The 21791-nt window shown below is 35.3% G+C and overlaps 2 protein-coding genes across 2 annotated transcripts in view; one reads left to right on the forward strand and one right to left on the reverse strand.

The window, feature by feature from the left end:
* Window positions 1–21791, reverse strand: part of LOC119071713 (pleckstrin homology domain-containing family G member 5) — a 148995-nt gene that overhangs the window by 113636 nt on the left and 13568 nt on the right. The gene's annotated exons all lie outside the window — the stretch shown is intronic.
* Window positions 13052–20106, forward strand: LOC119071814 (protein snakeskin). Its single transcript, XM_037176882.1, has 4 exons — window positions 13052–13269; window positions 18686–18882; window positions 19462–19591; window positions 19662–20106. The coding sequence occupies exons 1-4, from the start codon at window positions 13219–13221 to the stop codon at window positions 19758–19760; spliced, it is 477 nt and encodes a 158-aa protein (XP_037032777.1). The 5' UTR covers window positions 13052–13218; the 3' UTR covers window positions 19761–20106.

Here is a 21791-nt window from a genome sequence, read left to right on the forward strand (position 1 = left end):
AAACAACCGAGATGGAAGTCGACATGTTTATTTAAAGTTCGTTCAGCCCCACCGTGAGAGAATAGAATATTTTCAAAGTATAAATCGCTAAAATTTTTCGCTCGCTCCGCTCACGATCATTCAATAACTTCTCAAATGTCGCGGGCCCAGGCAGCTGGAATAATTAGGCGGGCACTACTAATGCGCTGCTGAGAGTATGTGACGAAATATATTATAAATCTGACATAACTAAAGAAAACATTTGGAATGAGAGTCTTTGGCCTTCGACGTTGTTATAAAAGTCATGTTTGTCACGACAGTACTTGATCAAACTTAATTGAAAAATAAAATAAATATTTCATTCACCGGGAAATGAGAAAAAAATTTACCGGGAAATCAGAACTTTTTTTACCGGGAAATCTAGGTAAATTTTAAGGATAACGGGAAAATCGGGAAATCTGCTTTTGGATTCCGGGAAAAAAACATTATTTGCACACGCGTGCTTGAGTTCAATTAAATATTCAGCCACCGCATGCAATACAAATAATAATACAAATCCCAGTTTCCCATTATTGTATTCGATTCTCGAACTGATTTATTTCTCGAATCAGCCGTTAAAATTCTCCGTTTATGTAGTGGACGACATTATAAAAATATGAAACATTTAAATTATGGCGACATAAAAGCGAAATTTTATTTGATTGCATCCATAGAACACTCGAATGGTTTCACAACAGCACAGCCCCCAACAAATTTTTGTTTTTACATTAACACAAAATGAGCTTCATAAACTTCGGAAGCAATACATTCAGATGAACATATACGTCCATGCCAGGCAATAATTCATACGAAAAAAAAAACTTTTATGATGTGCGATGCTCTATTTTAAATTTATGCGAGACAAAACTGTGAGATATTACTTTTTTTATATTGAAAAATGTTTTTGTTTCCATTTTTCATAAGTGCTCTAGAAATGGCATTGAATTGATTGCAGTCAGATATAAATTTTGGAAATAGAAGAAGTGGATATAAATTTTAGCGTTACTAATGTTAAGACTTGTCAGAGTCAATTGTTGGTACCTATTTAGAAACGGCATGCCCATCGCAACAAAATCATTAAATCTCTTACTTCATTTGTTTAACAAATATTACAGTGTTTGATGTAAAATCTATTACTTCATTATTTTTAACATTTCGATACACTGGAAGATTCGCTTGAATCTGGACGGTATAATAGACCACTAGCCAGAGTACATAGCTTATTATTGACAGCAACGGCAAGAATAAGCTATTAGCTATTAGCTTAATCTTGCCGTTGCTGTCAATAGCAGATGACTAGCCGTTTTCGTTTCTATAAGGTTTTATTTGGTATATTTATCCTGCTTCTGATTTTAACGTACAACTTCTCAGTACTCAGAGCATGTACTCAGTTGAGTTTGAAAACATTCCTATAACAAAAATATCCGTTGTAGTATCGGTAATAGATGGAAATATTGGAAAACGGAAACGATTGCCAGTCATTCCATTAGAAATTCCATAAAATGTTTCCATGTAACCAACAACGTTATTCATCAAAACTTTTTGCTGGTAAAACTTTACATTGCACAGTTCTCCGGGGCCTACCATAGTAGATAATGTTTGGTACTGATTTTTTGCTCGTTAGTAATTTTTCATGAAACTAATAAAATAGACGCGGATAAAATACCGCCGTTAATTAAATTCACATTAAAATGATAGAGTGAAAACCATTTGGATGGTCGAATTATTTTTACATCAATAATGGAATGCGTACCACATGAGGATTAATATGATTGAAATTTTGTGGTTTTGTTATTGAATAGTTTGAATGTGACTTTATTTCTAAATTTAGCCGGAGATATATAAGAGTGATATCGCCGAAACTTCAGGCGATTGTGGAACAAGCGGTCTCCGATTTTAATGAGTGATAGCTCGTTGGATTCGTTTTTCAATTCTAGAAAACACGAATGTCGGCCTTGGAAAGACCTACAGGTAGAGTATACGCACTGGCTGGTGCACGAGAGTTATGACTAAAAATATAGTGAATGTTCGGATAGTCCGCCTTCTTTGCAGCTTCGATGTTTGAGTCTCTACCCACGCGTGTTTGGTATCGTTGGAAAGTAGAGACCCGTAGTAACGAGGTCTGATAGCTTTTTCGTTTTTTAGTGGCTTCATGGTGACAGAGGAGCCCTTAAAAGTTCTCCGACGTAGTCAAATTTTCTCAATTTCCCGTCACAACCTTGGACAGCGACAGCTAAAGGCATCCGTAATATCGTTGGACTCGCTACTATCCATTGTCAAACTTGTTTGAATCTCAGTTGTTCGATACCTTGGCTAATTCATTCTTAAACACACATGCGCGTGGTAGTGGTAGAACCGTGTAAACAAGCATAACCAGTTTTGTTTGTATGAGTGAATCAGCTGAAAATCAGATAAATTAAATTTCGGATGAAAATTGATGACCTATTGCCTTCTTCAACTATTTAAGAAAACTAGACATCTAGGACGAAAATTAAGAACTCGTAAAAAAATCTAGATTATCAAATGTGCTCATACTTCTCCATTTCGTCTCTAGCATTCCCGTTCTTACTATTGTAATCGATCGGCTCAACAACACAAATTAAAGTACATCAGCAAGCATCAGCATAACATCAAAATTACTTCTTTGCGAAAAAAAGGTCACTCGGACATGTCGGCACCGCACGAAAAAATCCTTATTTTAGTCTCTGATCAAACATGCATAGCCAGTTTTGTTTGTATGAGTAAATCAGCTGACTGAAGCATATTTCGGCTGATATTTGATGGCCCTTTCCTCTATCAACTTTTAATCATTTGTGGACAGTCCCTTTCGATGGGAATTACAACTATTGTCTTCTTCAACTTTTTATTTTGTGAAAACTAGACATCTAGGATGATGCTGATGCTCATTGGTCAACGAAAATTAAGAACTCGTAAAGCAACGGGAGGATACTCTTCTGTACCCCTTACTTTTTATTTACGACTATCAAATAAACACCGATTGTCCCAATAGTGTTGTATCAATCAGTGTCGTTATTTTTCCTATTTAAATATTCGCAGAACTTCTTCATCCTTTAATGCCTTGACACACCTAAACGGATAGATTTTTTAGCAAAATTTGAAAATGACACGTTTCGAAACAGAAAAGCATAAAAGAATCCGTATGCACACAATGGAATCGGTTCCCGTTGGTAAACAGAATCGCTTAAGAACAGCAAAACAAAGGAAAATTTACGTAAAACGAGCCGTCAGAACAGTCGGAGCATTTGCTGCGACTGAGCCCCGTACAAACCCGTACATCTATTGTGTACGTGACCCTAGTTCGTCCGTCGCCCTACTCTTACCGTAAGCCTACTGCGCCCGTAAACGTCGGTAAAGTAAAATTCTTATGAAATGTGTAGGTCTTAAAAATTGCGCATAGCGCAATTACGAAGCCCCGTACGACGTGCCTTTCAAATGTAACACAAATTTCGAATTGACCTAAAATTAAGTAAGTATCATTTTCACCGATTTTTATTGATTTTACAAAAATCCAAAATGGCGGCCGACGGCCATTTTGTTAGGAGGTGGAAAGTAGTACGGCTGCTTTACACTCGTTAGTACCTTTCAAACAAAAAAAAAATTAAATTCGGTCAAAGTTTACTCGAGATATTAACAAAAAACACCACCTTCACTGTACGGCCGAGATGCCACATATAAGCTCACTCCAAGAGACCTAGCTCACGCTCCGGTGAATCGAATTTCATAAACTTTTTTTTCCCTGATTGGTACGGTCAATACCTATCTAATAAAGCAAAATCCATCTAAATACGTTCAAATTTGGCCAACCTACAAGCAAAAACGGCTTGCCGCACTGTACCTAGTTCACACCAAGGGGTCTAACTCACGAGTCGGTCATCCAATTTTCATAAACTTTTTTTTTTGTCGATCGGTATTGTAAATACCGTTCATTTGACGTATCACTTACAAGTGTAGTGCTTAAATGTCTGGAGATATCGTCGAAAAACAGTTAGGCACTTATTGGGCCCCAGCTCCGGAAGGGTCGACCCAAAATCGCCCATCTTCGAACTTAGCCTCACTATTTTGACTATCTTTCAGGGAAAAAAATTTTTTGAAATCGGATTTGATTTACTCAAGATATCGACGTGACAGACGGACGGACAGACGGACGGACAAAATTTTTATTGCGGATTCGTTATCTATGAACATAGGCAAACCCTTTGCCCTTACCGTCTGCTTCGAATTCCATCAATTACACACGGCATCGTAATCCTATAAGCCCCTTCGTACTTCGTACGGGGCTAAAAAGTTATTCGATCAGAGAATTTCTATAGCAATCGTACCGTCGTATTAGCAAGTAATGAAATGCGGTACGGTAAAACGTGGAAAAGTTGTCTTTGAATTAATAAAATAAAAATCAATTTTCTTGTCAATTTATTTGCGCCTTTGATACAGTTAACCTACATCGAAGACACAGACAACCTTGACACACATTTCGGAAAACTTGTTTTCTGATTACACGCCTTACAAGCTTATGTATATATTGTGGGAGCTTATGTACTGTAATATCCTGTAGCGAAAATTTAGTGTTACAACCACGACCGTTTTATTTTTCACATTATCGTTACACTGAACTCGAACTGGTGTATAGCACCTACCAAATAGGACCATCAATTCCATGCCCGATATTAATGTTAGTTTGGCATGTTCAACCATCTCTGAATTTAATACATTTTTTTTCTCTCTCTCTCTGCCGTTATAAGTTCATTCGAACGTGTAACTATTAGTTTGCTGATAAATAATTCACTGAAACTATTTGTGTGAGAAAAACAACAATTACAAAACGATTCAATTTTTGAATTGTCCCTGTTCACGAAACCGAATGTCCAATTAAAAATATTATTTCATCCACTCATCCATTACTAAATGCTTCGGAGTGAAATCGAAACCGATAATATGTTCGATTTATGGACTTCTGTCCACACATTGTCTGTCTACATATTATCTGTTCATGTACGATAAATCAAGGAGTGCACAATCGATTGCAACACATTGTCCTATACACAAGGTGAATGTGGGAACAAGTTCAGTGATATAAGTAGGTGGAGTAGAGTGTTGTGGTTTTTTTTTTCTACTTATAAGAAATTGAATTTTGTTTAGATAAGATAAGATACGGTGATCTCACAGGGTGCTTCAAGTGATTTGTGTACACCGATTGAATAGGTAGAATGAACTGTCACAAATAAGTTTTCGTTGGGAAATGGAACTGAGACGAATTATTCACATCGCTGAGTTAAAAAGGGAAGGCCACAACGATGTTGTTTGATTGTAAGTTGCATCTTCCACATCTTGTAACGAGAATGAAAAGATGTTGACTTAAGAAGTATCGATTCTTTCATCTCTTTACATTAATATCGGCGAAATCATAAAATTTATCAGATTTCCTCGACAATAAAATAAAAATTTACTTACAATTTATCACAATGTCTTGGAAAATATCTTTATTCCTCTTAGGAAAGTTAGGAGTGAATTCACAAATTTGACACACACTTAAGGGAGAGGAGAGTTCATGCCAAGCATACGTTTGATATAATGTCATGGAGCTACACTCGGTAGTTGATAACCGGGTAATGATTTCAATTAAACATCAATTGAGACGGCCAGTTGTATTTACCATAAAATACCACAAATGTTTTCGACAAAAGACAGGACTTTGACATTGATTTGGTTCGAAGTCCTAGATTTTGTTCAATGAATTTAAACCACTGAATCCGCAGAACCCACTCCAATTTTTGGGTGAATTTAATAGGACCTACGATTTCAATAGCATTTCTGCATTGTTGAAATAGTTTTCGAACACTCGAGCTGTCATATTTAGCACTTTCTATCAATTCTACAGAAATCGTTAGAGTTGCTGCACTCAAATCCACCAAATCCCGAAATTTCGGTTCCCTATTTGTTTGTGATCCCTGAAGGTTTGCAGTCCTTTCAGTGTCTACTTACTCGAGATATTGTAAAAAGGTCACAGAAAGTATGATGAATCGTTCATGAAGTATGTCAAAGCGATGCAAATATGGCTGAAAATGTGATAGCAAGAGATGCATACATCCGTCACTCGTGAAATACTTTATGAATGATCGATCGACAAAAAATCTGCAATATTTCGTAGAAAAACGCTGTCTTGATGTCTCTACCTCGGTGTAACTCTATGATTTTCTCCATACATTTTAACGAAAGCAGTTAGTTTTTGCGCGCGTAATTTATGAATAATCCCCAGCTTGAAAGCTTTTCGAAATTAAACTCGAAACATACAGAGAACCATATGAAAGAATATGGCTTCATATGTCGTAAAATGAAGGATCATTCCACTCAATTTTTTGATCACATTTCACAACTACCCACAATTTACCCAACGTTTTGTCGTTCACATATACAACGAAAAAAAAACAGAAAAAAATAATATTCGAAGATAAAACCTATAAAACGATTATCTACATCTTTTCACTCTCGTTATCAGCAATTTACTCATGGCTATTACGTTAAACTACAAACAATTCACACACTCACAAAAAAATGTTTTTTTACTAGCTACACATTATCCATATGGGCAAAATGGTTATTATATTAACGTTTACAAACAACAAGAAAAAAAAATATTTCGAAATTTTTGCAGATAAGATAAAAAAAGAACTTTTAGTTTTGCTGTGCAATAGTATATCCGAATCGTTCGCTTTTCTATTTCATTCAGATTTTATAGCAGTTGAATCATAATTTTTCTCGGATAAAGTGGAATTTATATCAGAATTTTTCCGAGGATTTTTATTACACGATTTCGATTTTCCAGATTATGTTGAACGCAATAAAAATGTTTGGAATACTTGATTGCATGTACAATGGATACAACTTACTTTATAGATATGGCTAGTCATCTGCTGTCGACAACGACACCAAGAATAAGCGATCGGCTCTGGCTAGTGTTCTTTTGTACAGCAAAATGTTTAATGAAAACAGTGAAGTACAAGATTTTTTATAAAATACTTTGAGATACTTTACTCAAATGAAGTAACAGATTAAGTAATTACAAAATTACTTTGCAATAACAGTTAATAAAAGGTTAAGAAACCTTTGACACCTCACTTGTGCAAGAAATGGCCATAGAGTATTCTCCACAATCTGCAGTTCACCTGTTATTGGCAGAGAAAACAAAAATAAGCGGTGTCCACAAGCTAGTGCTTGATTATATAATTGCCGAACGTATGATTAAACAACTGAAGTACAAGTTCTTCCGACAAACATTAGGCGATATTCTGAACAAAAGAAGTAGAGGATGTGATGGATATATTATACACCTTTGCCACAAAGGCTGTGCGTGAATCAAATCCACTAGGTAACGGGTTTGTTATTTAAAAAAAAAAATATGGTACGCGATTGGTCTGCACACAACAGTGGAATGCTTGAATATGTTTCATAGTCATTCAATCTATGGAAATTTGTGTTGGATTAACTGTGGGGTTTACATTCTTATTTCCATATAAGTATCGAAATATCTCGTTTTCAAATGCTATTTTTGAAAAATCTTTCAAATAAATTTTCCTCTCCTGTCCCTCTATCAATTTAAAATTTCTAGGGTTTCATATAAGCACACAAAATTATCACGATTAACCTAAACTATGCTTTTCCAACCGTTCACTGCACGCATTACATTAGGACTGTGGTCGAGTCTATTACTTGATTTGATCCAAGTATTTTCGAGAAATTGCAGTGAAATTTTGTACTTCATTTATTTTAACCTGCACTTTGCGTTAGAAGATGACGTTCACTAGAGCTCGTTATTCCCTTGACTGAAAGTCGGGGTCTTACACCAGAAAATACCGAAAAATGTGGGTAACAAAAAGGTTCACTGTGATTGAAAATGTATGAAATGCTATGAAAAACGTTAAATGTGGGTAACAGTTTTTCGTTGACGGCACGATAACTTGAGTAATTCTCAACCAATTTGGATGATTCTTTTTTTTAAATACACGTAATTAAAATCCCGAGGCTAATTTCGAAGAAGATGGGCTATGTAGGACTAAGTATCTGGAAGCAATCCGAGAAAAACGGAATTTTATACTGTTGATCATAGCTTCAATTAAAAAAGATTACTTTGATGAAATTTGATTTTGTTTGGTAGTGTGGGTAAATCATATAAGTTTGTTTTCGATGTGCATGAAACTACTAGGAAGAATAATTTCATCATTCGATGCCCAGCTTTTAACGTGTAAACATCTCTTGCTAGTGAACTAGTAACATCTTGATAGTTGACTATCAAATTTGATAGTTGATAGTTTGTCATTTACCAAGTAGGTAGTTTTTTACTCCCTCTACAACCACATCTTATGCCAGCAAAATGCCTGTTATCAAATGAACACACTTTGATTAAAAAGTGTAAGAAATTTTAATAAAAAAAATACATTTTTACAGGCAATAAAAGATGAATTATCTCAACTAATTTCTAGAGAGTTTTTTTAAATACATGGAATTAAATGAATCAAAGAGAATATTGTAAATATTTTAGGAGTGTGAAGTCACACCAGTCGTGATATTTTCACCATTGAAGGTTTTGTGAATGGGAAATCGAGAGATTATTTTTCTCGGTCTACCAATAAATTTCTCCTTTTACAAATATTTTAGATACCTTTACCATTATAGAGTCGAAATTGGTACCAATTTACCGAAAATATTGGTAAATTGAGTTATTTTTAACGATCAACCAAAAACTAATAAAGTTCATTTATTACCATGTCACCATGTGAAGTTATCCTAAGTACCGGTGGACTTCCTTTTTTTGTGCAAAAGTGTAAAAGAAGAACATCTATCGCATTTTTTGATTTTGTGAAAAAGTCCTTGTTCCATATTCACAAAACATACTTTGATGTAACAAAAAAGTCAATCAAACAGAATAATAGACAGCTCATAGAAGTGGTTTCCACGCTCGATGGTTTCCAAAGAATTTTTTTTTTGTCAAATTTTACTGTCATTTGCATGGAGTCATTAATATATTAATGTATTAAATTTGACAAGTTTTTATGAATACACCAAAAATACATTAAGAAAACTGTCAGTCAAGGGACCTGACCCGCCCAAAAGGTGGGACCTAGTTTAATTTTATCTTTGTTTTTTGCTAACTAATGATATTGCTAACCGTATGACTTACATTTGCATTAAAAGGAAGACTTGTTAGAATTTAAAAGTTATCGATGTGACTGGGAACAAGTTTTCCAGTTAATGATATTTTGGCGCAGCATATGAAAACGCCTTACCGAATTCAAACTTTGTTCCAAAATATCTTAAACTCAGAATTAATTTATTTGACTGGGAACATCAAACATAGATGACTTTGAAAACTCTGATAAAGCTAAAATTGTGTTTTCTTAAGGAGAACAAGCTGTGCTTTTCCTAACGCATGCAAGAAAACCTTTATAGCGAGAGATTTCTACCATGTGTTCTGAAGTAGAATTTACTAAAAAAGCATTTTAGTTTGTGTTGAGAACAGCGTATTGCTTATAGTTTGCCGGAAATGAGAAACGAAGTCGCGATATTTGAAGATGAAGATTTTTTTTTAATTAAAAGTTAAGCTAAGCAGCACTGTCGGATTAGACATGGTAAAGCGTATGACTAAGCTCACAAAGTAAAAGATTTTGCCTCAAACAATCACCTAATGTTTTGAAACAAAATAAGTAGAAGAAGGAGATTTGATGATGATATGACGATATCCTTGGTTTCTATATAAGGTCAATGTCAGTTTATTTTTGGTTCAACAATGTGGAAAACGAATTAAAAATAGATAGAATTGGAAAAATGAATTATACAAAGCAGAAGCGGATATTACATGCTTGTTTGGTTCAATTTCTTAAAAAAGGGTAGCGCGAGCGATATATAACTCACACATCGAATAAAATGTGTTCCCGGCATATTTTGCAAATGTACGACGGAATGGAAAAACTTCAATCGTCGACGTTATCGTTTTTTCTACTTCGATGACTAAAGATAAATTCGAAATGGAAAACAAGTTCGAAAGATAAAAACGTCATATTAATAGAAAATGTTCTGGGAAACGAAACATTGTTGCGGAATTCCGAAACCGCTGCGATTCGGTTATAATATTTTATTCATAGCTTTGGGAAATGATACTGTTTAATGAACTCATCAACACTATACATGTGTCTCAAGCTACGTGTTTTGTATAAACAGTACAAAGTTACTGGTGCGCAGGAAATGGTATTATTTAGCAAAGTCATTATCATTATACATGAATGTACACATCACACGTCTGACAATGAGTCTAATGCAAATATGTGTCGATCTATATTTCCATTAGTGGGTAGACATTCGTCAGTCTCTTCGTTAACATAATGCTTTACCATAATAAGCAATAATAATTCATCAGCTAGTAAACTTTCAGTTAAATCACTTCCAAGGGATAGCAAGGCACTTGAAACCACATTACCACATCCACTTGCGAAATTACAACAAACTAGCACCATCAACATACCGCAAATCTGCATTACAACAAATACCAGACAGACAAACATGTCCACTTTAAATTGTTAATTTTGTAGTGAAGACACTCCTTAAATAACATAGCAAATCAATAATTCATCTGCCACTCGTTACAAGATGTTACACAAATCAAGGACATGAGTCACGTATCACTCAATGAGATAAACAAACACGAATGTAACAAAACAATGTGCTGCGTAGGTCAGGAAGCTCTGCTAGATGAAGTCTAACTATAGGCGTCATCGTTGAAAAGTCTTTCAAGCACAATCCTTACAATTGACAATTTGAGAATCAACGGCAGAATATTTGCGAACGGGATGGTTAAGTTGTTACATGCTAACCTTCCACCAAAATGATCCGGGCTCGAGTTCCATGTCAGACAATACCATATGGATATATCGCATTGGTACCGTCCTAAAGTTTACTAAGGCTTCATAATTTGGGTAGTTGCATTGTGTTTGGTAGCTGCAACGATGTACGCGCTGAATGACGTCGTATGACGTAACCCAAATTCGATGAATTTGTATGTATAGTGTCTAACCTAAATTTAGGCGAAATATCAATTAAGCACCTAACTTTTCCCAGAGAGTATTTACATACTTCGAGGCGTGGGTCGGAAGTCACATTAGGCCCGTGGTCCAGACTGCACTTGTTATTGGCTGTAAACGGCTGCCGAGATAAAGGTAACAATGCAACGATGAGTATCAATTACTGTACCTAAAACTGACCGCTCTTAATGTAGTTTTTGGCCTACATTCATAATTTAAAAAAAAACATAGCTAACGCCGACCCGTACGAAACACCTATTCGCATCAAAAGCCTTTACTGTGAAACTCTTCATTTCTTTTACTTCATTTTCTACTGAAAAGCTATTCGCCCTTTAAAATTACTTACATTATCTTTCTTTGCCTTGTTAGCATATACAAATAAATTGCCGGAGGCAATATAGACAGCCCCGTACGAAGTCAACTTTCATAAATTCCTATTTAAACAGCTATATACCGCTATATTTACCTATATTTTCCTATAAATAAACATTTCACAGATGAATATGCTATTATATAGCTCTATATGGCTGTATATAGCTCAATATAGGTGAATATAGATATATATAGATATCCATATATGGAATGCCTGAAAGACCCCACACACATAACAAATTATTTCCATGTTAACAGAAACACTCTAAGTACCATTTTTACCAATATATATCACTTTTATTAAAATCCAATATGACCACCGGCAGCCATTTTGTTAGGAGACCGGAAATTTTACCGACGCTTTACATTCGTTAATATCTTTCAAACAAAAAAAAAAAATCATGAAATTCGGTCAAAATTTACTCGAGATATTGACAAAATACTCCACGTTCACTGTACGGCCGAGTAGCCAGATAAGAGCTCACTCCAAGAGACCTAGCTCACGCTCCGGAGAACATAATTTCAAAAACTTTTTTTTCCCTGATTGGTACGGTCAGGATACCTATCTAATAAAGCTAAAACAGACGAAATATGTTGAAATGTGGCCGACCTACAAGCAAAAACTGCTTGCCGCCCTGTGCCTGTTTCACACCAAGGGGTCTAACTCACGAGTCGGTCATCCGACACAACCACAATAGGTTTCCCCTTACTCAGGGAGTCCAATTCGACGTGTTACGGATGTATGCGTAAACGCTTAAGACCCCAGTACTTCGTACGGGTCTAAAAATGTCTCCCATTCTGCGGATGTACGTAGTGATGCAGTGATGTACGCAGTGATTGACTCGTATGATGTTACCTAAATGTGAGGAATTTGTGGGCTAGTCTATCCTCTGGGAGTATTTGCATACTTCAAGGCGTGGTTCGTAAGCCGGTGGTCCCGACTGAACTCATTATTTGTCGCAAAAAGTCTGTTAGTGAGGTATCTAAACAAAACAGTCAAACAAAACGAAGAAAAACAATTTCGATTCGATTTTCCGTCTTATCGCTGCTGACGTCTTACCCAATCGAAGATTCATCATTTACAATTTGCCAAACGACTTTATGAACCGAATGGGATATTGTGCATTTGCTATGAGCTAAATATCTAGATAACAACGATGAATTGGCTTGATGAAGAGTGCTCTTATTCACTGATGTATTTACAGTCTGATTCATTTGCTTTCTTCGTATCGAGAAGTGTTTCTCTACGAAAATACTATGAAAATACAATCCACTTCGTGATAAACATTTCTAGTCAGATGTGTGATAGTCACATACAATTACCAGTTAATAAATAATCAACCCATACATGGGTACGATATAATTAGTAAGCGCTGTAAATAGATGCGTCTATTGCATATATCACGACGATTTAATTCGGATTTCATTTTTCTTGTTCATTAAAACCGACTTCTTATCAGACACACACATTCCAAATGTCTAATCTTATCAATTTCAATTTTATCATATATTTCACTTGCTAAAAAGTACACTGATCTAGAAACTAAACGGTCGCTTATCTATTCGTTTTTTCGATAACCAAGCATAAAGACGTTTTTTTCCTTTCGTTTGGTTAAATTTATTGTAATAGCATCCGAGAGCACAGCAATTGCTGCTTTTACAAAGAAAATTTATTTAAAATAAAATAAAAAGAAAATTTTCCAGAGAAATTAAACTCTAATAAAAACGAGAATTAACGAAAATGGTGTCTGTGGAAACAATTGGATCAATTTTCCTAAAAGTGTTTAAGCTGGTGAGAGACGTTTATACATTAAAATATAATTTTCCGAGTGTGGTATGTTTCGACAGCAAAGAAGTGTTTATGGGTGTAGTGATGTGAAAACAGCAGCGAAATGTGCAAAAAAAAAAACAAAAAAATCGAATGCTGCAATTTGAATCAATTAAATGTGCTCACAAACCTTTCGAGAAATGTAGCTGGAAATTACGCCATACCATTTCTATACACTACACCACACCCAAAAAACACTTGAACATACCGCACGATAAGTTTCATTACGATATCGTTCTGTGTTAGTATGGTGCCGCAAACATATTCGTGGTATTGATGTGACGTGAACCTGTTAGAGCATTTAGGTTCCGCTTACTTGATGCAGCAATTTCGTTATTTTCCGATATATTCCTCCGGAGGTCAATTGCTTCTATTTATATTACCCGTCCCTTTATTCTCATTGCATAAAAAACATATTTTCCGTGTGGCGGTAGTGTACGGCAAAGCATCTCTATGCCATTTACACCCCTCATTTTCCCGAAAAAGAAAGCCATTCCCACCGAAACGTATAGGGAAAATAAACATTTTCTACATGACTTTTGTGGAAGCATAGAACTAGATATTCTGTGAAATTAACACTTTCCTTCTGAGCCGTATCAGTTTCTTTATCTTCCGAATAAACATGAAGAAAGAAAGAAAAGATGGAAAAAAAACCGGTATTATTGCAGCATTATTTACCATGCTGCTTTGGGTGGAAGTGAAATGTGGGGAGTAAATATTTGTTAGATCGACAGAGAAGAGTTATCCTTTGCTTGGTTATGGTAAACATATACGCCATAAGTAAATAGCCAAAAGGTAAATTCGACTAATTTTGCTCTTCTACACAATCATTAATACAAGCGAAAATATAAATACCTTGATTATGTTGACGGGAACACCTTCATTGACAAGCTTCATATATAATACACATCATGGATGTGTGTACCTATGTCACTAATTTCATATTTTTTGTTGTTATCTATATAAAACCACATTGATGAGTCATTACTCCAATGGTTATCTGAGTAAACACCATTTCATAGATAGCGTTTTTGGGTGGAAATTAGTTACATGACGAATAGCAATACAAAGAATAAATTTATGGTCGAGTTTCCAGTTGGTAGTTATTCACTTGATTGTGCAATCTTCTCACATTCCTTTGTTGACGGTAAAATTGTTTTAATGGCGAGCTTATGCAAAGTTTGTTACATGAATTCTCTAGATGATAGGGTGTGCACTTGGGAAATATGCGGAAAGTGGGTGCAATGGGTGGTCTTTCCACGGATGGGAAAACTTGTAATGGGCCCTTCAAATGGGCAGAATTTTTTTTTTGTTGAATTTTGTTGCACTAAACTTTTTCCCTATCGAGACTAAAGATGCCTTAAGAAGTTTGAAGTGCAAACAATTTCTGGAACATTTTTTTTCTCTGACTCGCTGTGTACGAATTACGTGGTCAGATTCACTGTTCCCTTTTGTGGAATTTTCTCTTTTTTGATAAAGTTTAACGTTTATGACAGATGTTAATTTGTATTCCTCATTCTGTTTCCAACTATATTTAACGAGTATCCTCAAATCCCATTAACTAGATAAGACGTTGAACAAAGGCATCATCTCGTTCACAAATGCTGCCAATTACATTTCTCCTCGGAATGAATACAAACACGAATTTACGTTCACAATTATTAAATCCACTAAATAATGTCGAATAGAGAATTTAAACTACACATTTACGATAAGCTCACTCAAGTTTTGTGTAATTATTCATAAGTTATAGTTCTACCCTACACACAACAGCGATATATTGTTTCGCCAGTTTTGTTTAACTGTTTTCTTGGGAAAAGCATATTTCGAATTTCGAGCTATCTAACGTTCAGATTAACAGCTTTAAACGAGTCAGCACATATATTTCATTGAGATGAGTTCATGTAAGCTGGAAGAACCTTAAATTCACTTGAGTGAAACCTTAAATTCAACCATTATGCAATGTTTATACGACAAAGATTGTAAACTTTGCATAAGCAGCCGCATTAAATAAGCCAAACAGAACGCTTTTCAACAACTCAGCTTCAATTACCAGTTAGGTGAATTAATTGAAGATATAATGGAGAATTCATTAAATTACTAGTGCGCTGAATGATAGCAAATAAGATGATCGTATGTCGATTTTGCATATGGATTGATTCGAATTAATTCCGAGGTATTTTGAAAATGGTAATTAAACCATTCAATTGTGGGTTTATGTGCTAATGAGATGACTTTTCAATTTTGAATAATTTGAATATTTATATCTCATCATCATCATCGTTCTTAGTAGCAACTGAGCAATTCGTAACACACTTCATCGATGGTTTTCGATAAATTTTATTTGAAACTCTATCGAACATCGGTTGGATATAAACCGTTTCACAGTTTCGTATTCAGTTGGCGAAAGTTTAAAGTGAAACGAACCCATAAACATCAATTCGTTTTTCAATTTCAATGTCATTTTTATGGAGAAGAGGAAGGCTCTTGACCGGTATATTTCATCGCAGCAATGCCAAACACTACGAACGAAATAAATTCCATATTCGACATGAACGAAATTATTCACGACGCTGTTAAACGTTAGCACGTCGGATTTCTTGATGTTTCTCACCGTCTTATTACTGTCAAATTGGCTCCTGCCATTTGAAGAACGAATTTAAGAATTCAAATCAAGTGAATAATGATTGAGTTTCCATTCGAAGAAAATTAAATGAATGATGGGATTAAACGCTTGATTAGTTAAGATAGAGACTGTAATTGATAGGGTATGGCCCTTTGTACAACACATCAAAGAAATGCTTAATGGAGTATGTTTCATAAGAGAAAAAAGTTCCGACTGGATAATTGTAATAATTTTACTCTTCATTGGAGTCAAAGCTAAGTCATTCTGAAGTTCAAACACACTCTCTCTCTCTCTCTCGGCCCTAGCCATCATTTATATGTGAACGGAATAAAAACCCAGTTATCGTTCATTATTGAAGCCAATCCCCAAAATACTGAACTAAAAGAAAAACGAAAGTCTTAAACATCTCAAATCAATAAGAAAATTTAATTAAATTTAATCAAAATTGAAAAGGACGAAACACACCGTATCATGTTTACACAATTCAATCATCCAACTGGACCGAACCAATTCATAATGAAATTATTTGTTGGTTTAAGGTTGTGTTGTATCATTCAGTCGGTAATACGTGGGGATAGTAAATAGAATATGGGGAACATACGGATAGAGAACGAGTATATATAATTCCTACACAGGAATTCAATCAATAATCCCTTCAAGTTTGTCAAGAGATTTAGAATTATCATTGTTGTGCGAGTATATAACCTTAATGTGTGCGTATATACTGTGACAGAATACATATATTACGTTGTGACGTTAGGACATATTTATTATGATTATACTGCAGGCAGAAGAAAAAGTCGGAGCATAAGGGAGCCTATGATAATAAACCTTTAAACCTTTATTATAATCCATCCACTAAAATCATGTAAGTAATGGATGAACAATAAAGGCTTCTTATCTACATAGGACGCTTTTTTGTATACGTCTATCTATAGAACCGCACACAGGCAAATAAAAGTCAAAGAAATATAAGACGACGTTCTAGCCATATATATGAACGATTTGTCTGGATGAAAAATTGAATTTTGTTTTCCATATACCATTCGGGGTCTATACATCGGTTGAAGTAATAAAGTCTTAAGTAAGTTTTAATAGCGGTTTAAACCTTAACTTCACACACACACATTCGTGTCGGATTTTCCGAAATTTTTCTTTTCTTTTGTTGGAGATTATCCCTTTTCTCTATACCAATTTCATAGGTACTTCATGATGATAAATATTCCAATTCAGATAAATTGATAGGAAATTTTTCTCTCCGGGATCATTAATGGCCGGATAAGTTTGAGATTTTATGTACACACCAAATGGGACATTTCACTTTTCACAATGTACTTTGTCACGTTATGTCATTGTATTCGGTTTCGGAATAGTGGAAGATTTTCTATACGGTGACTGTAGACTCTGACTTAGAGTGAGAAAATTGAAAACTTGCAATCAATTGAAAGCGTTGAATGGGAAAGTGAAGACAAAGCAATAGCGAGTATAAATCAAAAATACGTTTTCCCATGAAATTTTCGTTCATTCAACATGGGAATCATCAATTGTTGAACTTTTACAGATGACAGAAACACTGTGCGAATTGTCTGCACTGTTCATTATTAAAAAACATTAATTAGAAATGCGGCAGGTTAATTGACTTTGTCATTCAAGAAACTACTACTCTGCCTTTATGACAATTTGTAGCGAAACAAACTCGCAGGTAGACAAAAACAAATTAATGAAGGAAGAACAAGCTTTGACTTTGAATTTGTTTATATTCATAAAATGAAACAAGACAACGAGTACCGAAAACTCAATCCGCGAAGAAACATTACAATTTTGCCCATTTTATTAATAGTCTCATCAGCATGCCGTAATAAATAAAATTTACGCCACTTACTCAGCCATCAATCATGTCGTAAATTACACTAAATGCTGCTCAAAGTTCAAGTCAAACTCAATTACAAATCACCGTAGTTTCGCTCTACAAAAAAAATCATTTCAATAAAAATCATTCGATATTTTTATCACGGATATTTTGAAATGTCCTTTTTGGGGGGAGGAGGTGGGGGTGGTGAATGTTTTTTTTAGAGACAAATAAATTAAAAGTATGAGACGAAAATCGGTAAAGAAAATAGCCCAGAAAGAGAGAGAGAAGGAGCAAAAGAAAATCAATTACATGTCCATTAGTGGCTGATAAATAACATTCTGCGTCAAATTAATTAATTCAAGAAAAATAATACCGCGTCGCACATTCAGAAAATCGGCAGAAAGAAACGAACTAATTAATCAGCAAAACTGAGGCATGTTTAAATTAATACCAAATTAAGGCTGTTCATATACTACCGACCGTCAAATGTTTAGCTATTCTTGAAACGAAAGTAGCCAAAAATTCTAATTTAAGAAAAATTACAAATTCCACGCACTCATTAATCCTTAGCGTAAACACAGACCATTAATAGGAACATGGCAGAACGATACACCTCTATACGATTCGCTTCAGCTCTCAGAAAGGAAAAAAAACGGGACATTATTATGACTTATGTGCCTCTTTTGGCCCCCCCTCAGTCACATTTATAATCGTAATAGCTCAACATTACCACCCCCGAAAATAAATCGGATATTACAAATCATATATTACTTTCTTATTCCTTTTATAACTTTTAATGGAATGATTTTCATTTTTATTTTCATTTTCATTTATCAACTTTCTCTCACGTTTTTTTTGTGTTGTTGTTGTATTCCTCTTCTTATTCTTCAAACATTTTTCAGGTGGTTAATATAATCGTGTTGATACTATACAGAACCGGATATGGTGGCGATTTTCTCGGTGTGGGTGGTACATGGAATTTGAACGAAGAGAAAAATGCCGATGCCGAAATTGTAGCATCTGGAGTGTTTGTTGGATTTATGATTTATACGTCCGTACAGTTAATAACATTCTGCTTTGGCACAACAGCTCATAAAAGGTATAATAATATTATCAGGCTAGGCACTGGTCGGTCCCCGTTTTTCTTTTCCTTTTACTGTATTTTATTGTATTTAAAGAACGTATTGATTGTCTGTGACGTTCGGTTCGATGAGTGATTAATACACCCGAATATCTGGGCAATGAAACCTTTTGCGAAATATCGTAATTTAATACATTCAACGGTAAATTTGATGCGTATAGCATTATTGGAGGAGGAGTAGTTGGAGCAACAGGACTTTACGCGAATTACTTACTTTAACTGAACGTCTCATCAAGATACATTTAGTCAAAAAAATGATTTTTTTCTCATTCTCCGCTCTTTGAAAGAGCCTCTTTCTCATTAAATAAAATCGGGAGAAATCCGTTAAATCACGGTGTTTAATCACCCTACTATGCATCAATGTATATCGATTTCAATCGGTGTTTTCAATTCAAATTAAATTTTTCATTGACAAATTCCCACACACACGCTATACAAAAAAAAAGTACATCGAAAAGTCATCGCTGAAATCATTGAAATTAACAATCGAACTTAATTGAATTTGAACTATGTGTCTGTGATGTTAAATTTTAACAGGGAATTATCGGACACAATAATGAATTTTGTGGGAGCATTTATGTGGGTGGCAGTCGGTGGAACGGCATTACACTATTGGAACGGTTATTTGGCCGATCATGATTTCTTGCATGTTGCCACCGAACGACAGGTAAAAATAGCAACAAATTTTCAATTTAAAATTTGCCCAATTTCATTTTGCAACTTGTCGTTGTGCACAGGTTGGCTTGGCACTGGGATCATTGTGTGTAATTTCTGGAGCATTGTATGTGGTCGACTGTGTTCTGGCCTTTGTTCATTTCGCAAAGGAACAGAATTAAATGCATATGGCATCGAAACAACGTCGATTTAAGTAAGCTAACTGTTAAGAGAATGTCCGTGTGTATTTTTTTTAGTTTAAATTTAGACTTATTTTTTACACAAGTACCGCCACTTATTTCAATTTTGTAATGTTCATTTTGCCATTAAGTAAAAAAAAGAGTAAAAAATAGGTTAACTATGACAAAACGAAATCGAGCCAAGTAAATCAATAAAATTCAATTTCATAATCAAATAGCATTCAGTTAAACGACTACAATGACATAGCATTAAAAAAGTGCAAACGAAGTTTTAATAATGTAAAATTGTAAGGGATTGATTTTAAATAAATATTTGAAAGGAAAAAAATTCTATTTTCATTTGAACATTGCACAAATTTACATTTATACATTGAATCAATTTGAAGAAGCAATAAACAATTCTTTATTATCGGTGTTTTAATGTGAAAAACGATAAAAAAACGACTGCACCATATGAAAGGAAAGAGAATAAAAACTGTAGAATGCAATTAAGCGATGCAGAGGATCAATTCAAGTGCACTCCATTAGCAGAAAGCACAATGTTAAGCACTTTCAAATGCTAATAAAGAAAGGAAAATGTTGCATCTATGATGGTAGTATTATTAGCGGGTCTGCATATTTGTTAGTTTTGCTAAAGGTTAAAGAACTAGGAACCACCTTTTGGATGGATCAGGTTCTTGGATCAGGTCGTTTAATAAAGTCCACGAAAAATCGTTCGACAACGTCCAATTGCGAAATCAACAGTAGAATAGAAACGGTTCTTAAGAATAACTCGGAAATTAGCGTTAGGGTCTTGCTGCCTTCGTTACTTTCTTTACTTTACCGGCACTACAACCCACTAAGGGTCTTGGCCTTCTCCAACATGCATCTCCAACCGGACCTATCCGCGGCTAACGACTCCGATTGTTTTAAGATTTGAGAGGACTACGTCGCACCATCTGGCCTTTGGTCGACCTGCACTTCTCCTCGTTTCAGGTTTGGTCTTCAATATTTTCTTCGGAATACGATTTTCCTCCATCCGTTCCACATGACCGAGCCACCGAAGTCTATTCAGTTTTATGATTCTGACTCTGTCTGGCTCTTCATAAAGCTGTTTGGCTCTTCATAAAGCTGTTTTAGCTCAAAGTTGTATCGTTGTAGCCATCTGTTTTGATTCGGATCCAGGATGAGGATCGGTCCGAATATTGTACACAGGACTTGCCTTTCAAACGTTAACAACGTCTGTTCTTCTCTTTGTGTCATGCACCACGATTTCGAGCCGTATATTACAACCGGTCTTATTACTGATCTGTACAATGTATTGCTAATTGACTTGGACCTAAGGATGTTCAACAGACTATAATAACTTCTGTTTCCCAAAGTTATCCATGATGCTGTTGTCGGTATTTAGCTGAGATCCCAGGTACACAAATTCGTTTATCACCTTGAATGTGTGTGTGTTGATTTGTACATTCTGCTCTCGGGGTCGGTTCGAATGAGTAATGATCATGTATTCCGTTTTTGTTATTCACCTTTAATCCGAGGTCTCCAAGGCCATGAAGTTTTCTTTAACAATTTCCATATTTCTGCCGATTATATCCAAGTCGTCTGCAAAACCAAGTGTTTGACTGGATTTGGTGAAAATGGTGTCTGTCTTTGTGGCCGTCACTGCTGCTTCCAGAATCAGATTGAAAAGCAGCGTTGCGAGACGATCCCCTTAGCGTAGTCCTTCCTCAATGTCAAAAGATTCTGACAGTTTGTTTCGAATCCTTACACGGCTGTTAGCTCCTTCTAACGTCAGTTTCGTCAGGGCGATCAGTTTTTCGGTGATGTCAAACTCTGCCATCACTCTCCACAGTTTCTTTCTGATCACACTGTCGTATGCTGCTTTGAAGTCAACGAAAAGTTGGTGCAGTTCGACGTTTTATTCCATGCCCTTCTCCAATATTTGCTTGATTACAAACATCTGTTTTGTTGTTGAACGACCTTCTCGGAATCCACCCTGGTATTCACCAACTGAACATTCCATGTACG

This window comes from Bradysia coprophila (genome assembly GCF_014529535.1).
Source record: "Bradysia coprophila strain Holo2 chromosome IV unlocalized genomic scaffold, BU_Bcop_v1 contig_5, whole genome shotgun sequence".
NCBI classification, from domain to species: Eukaryota; Metazoa; Arthropoda; class Insecta; order Diptera; family Sciaridae; genus Bradysia; species Bradysia coprophila.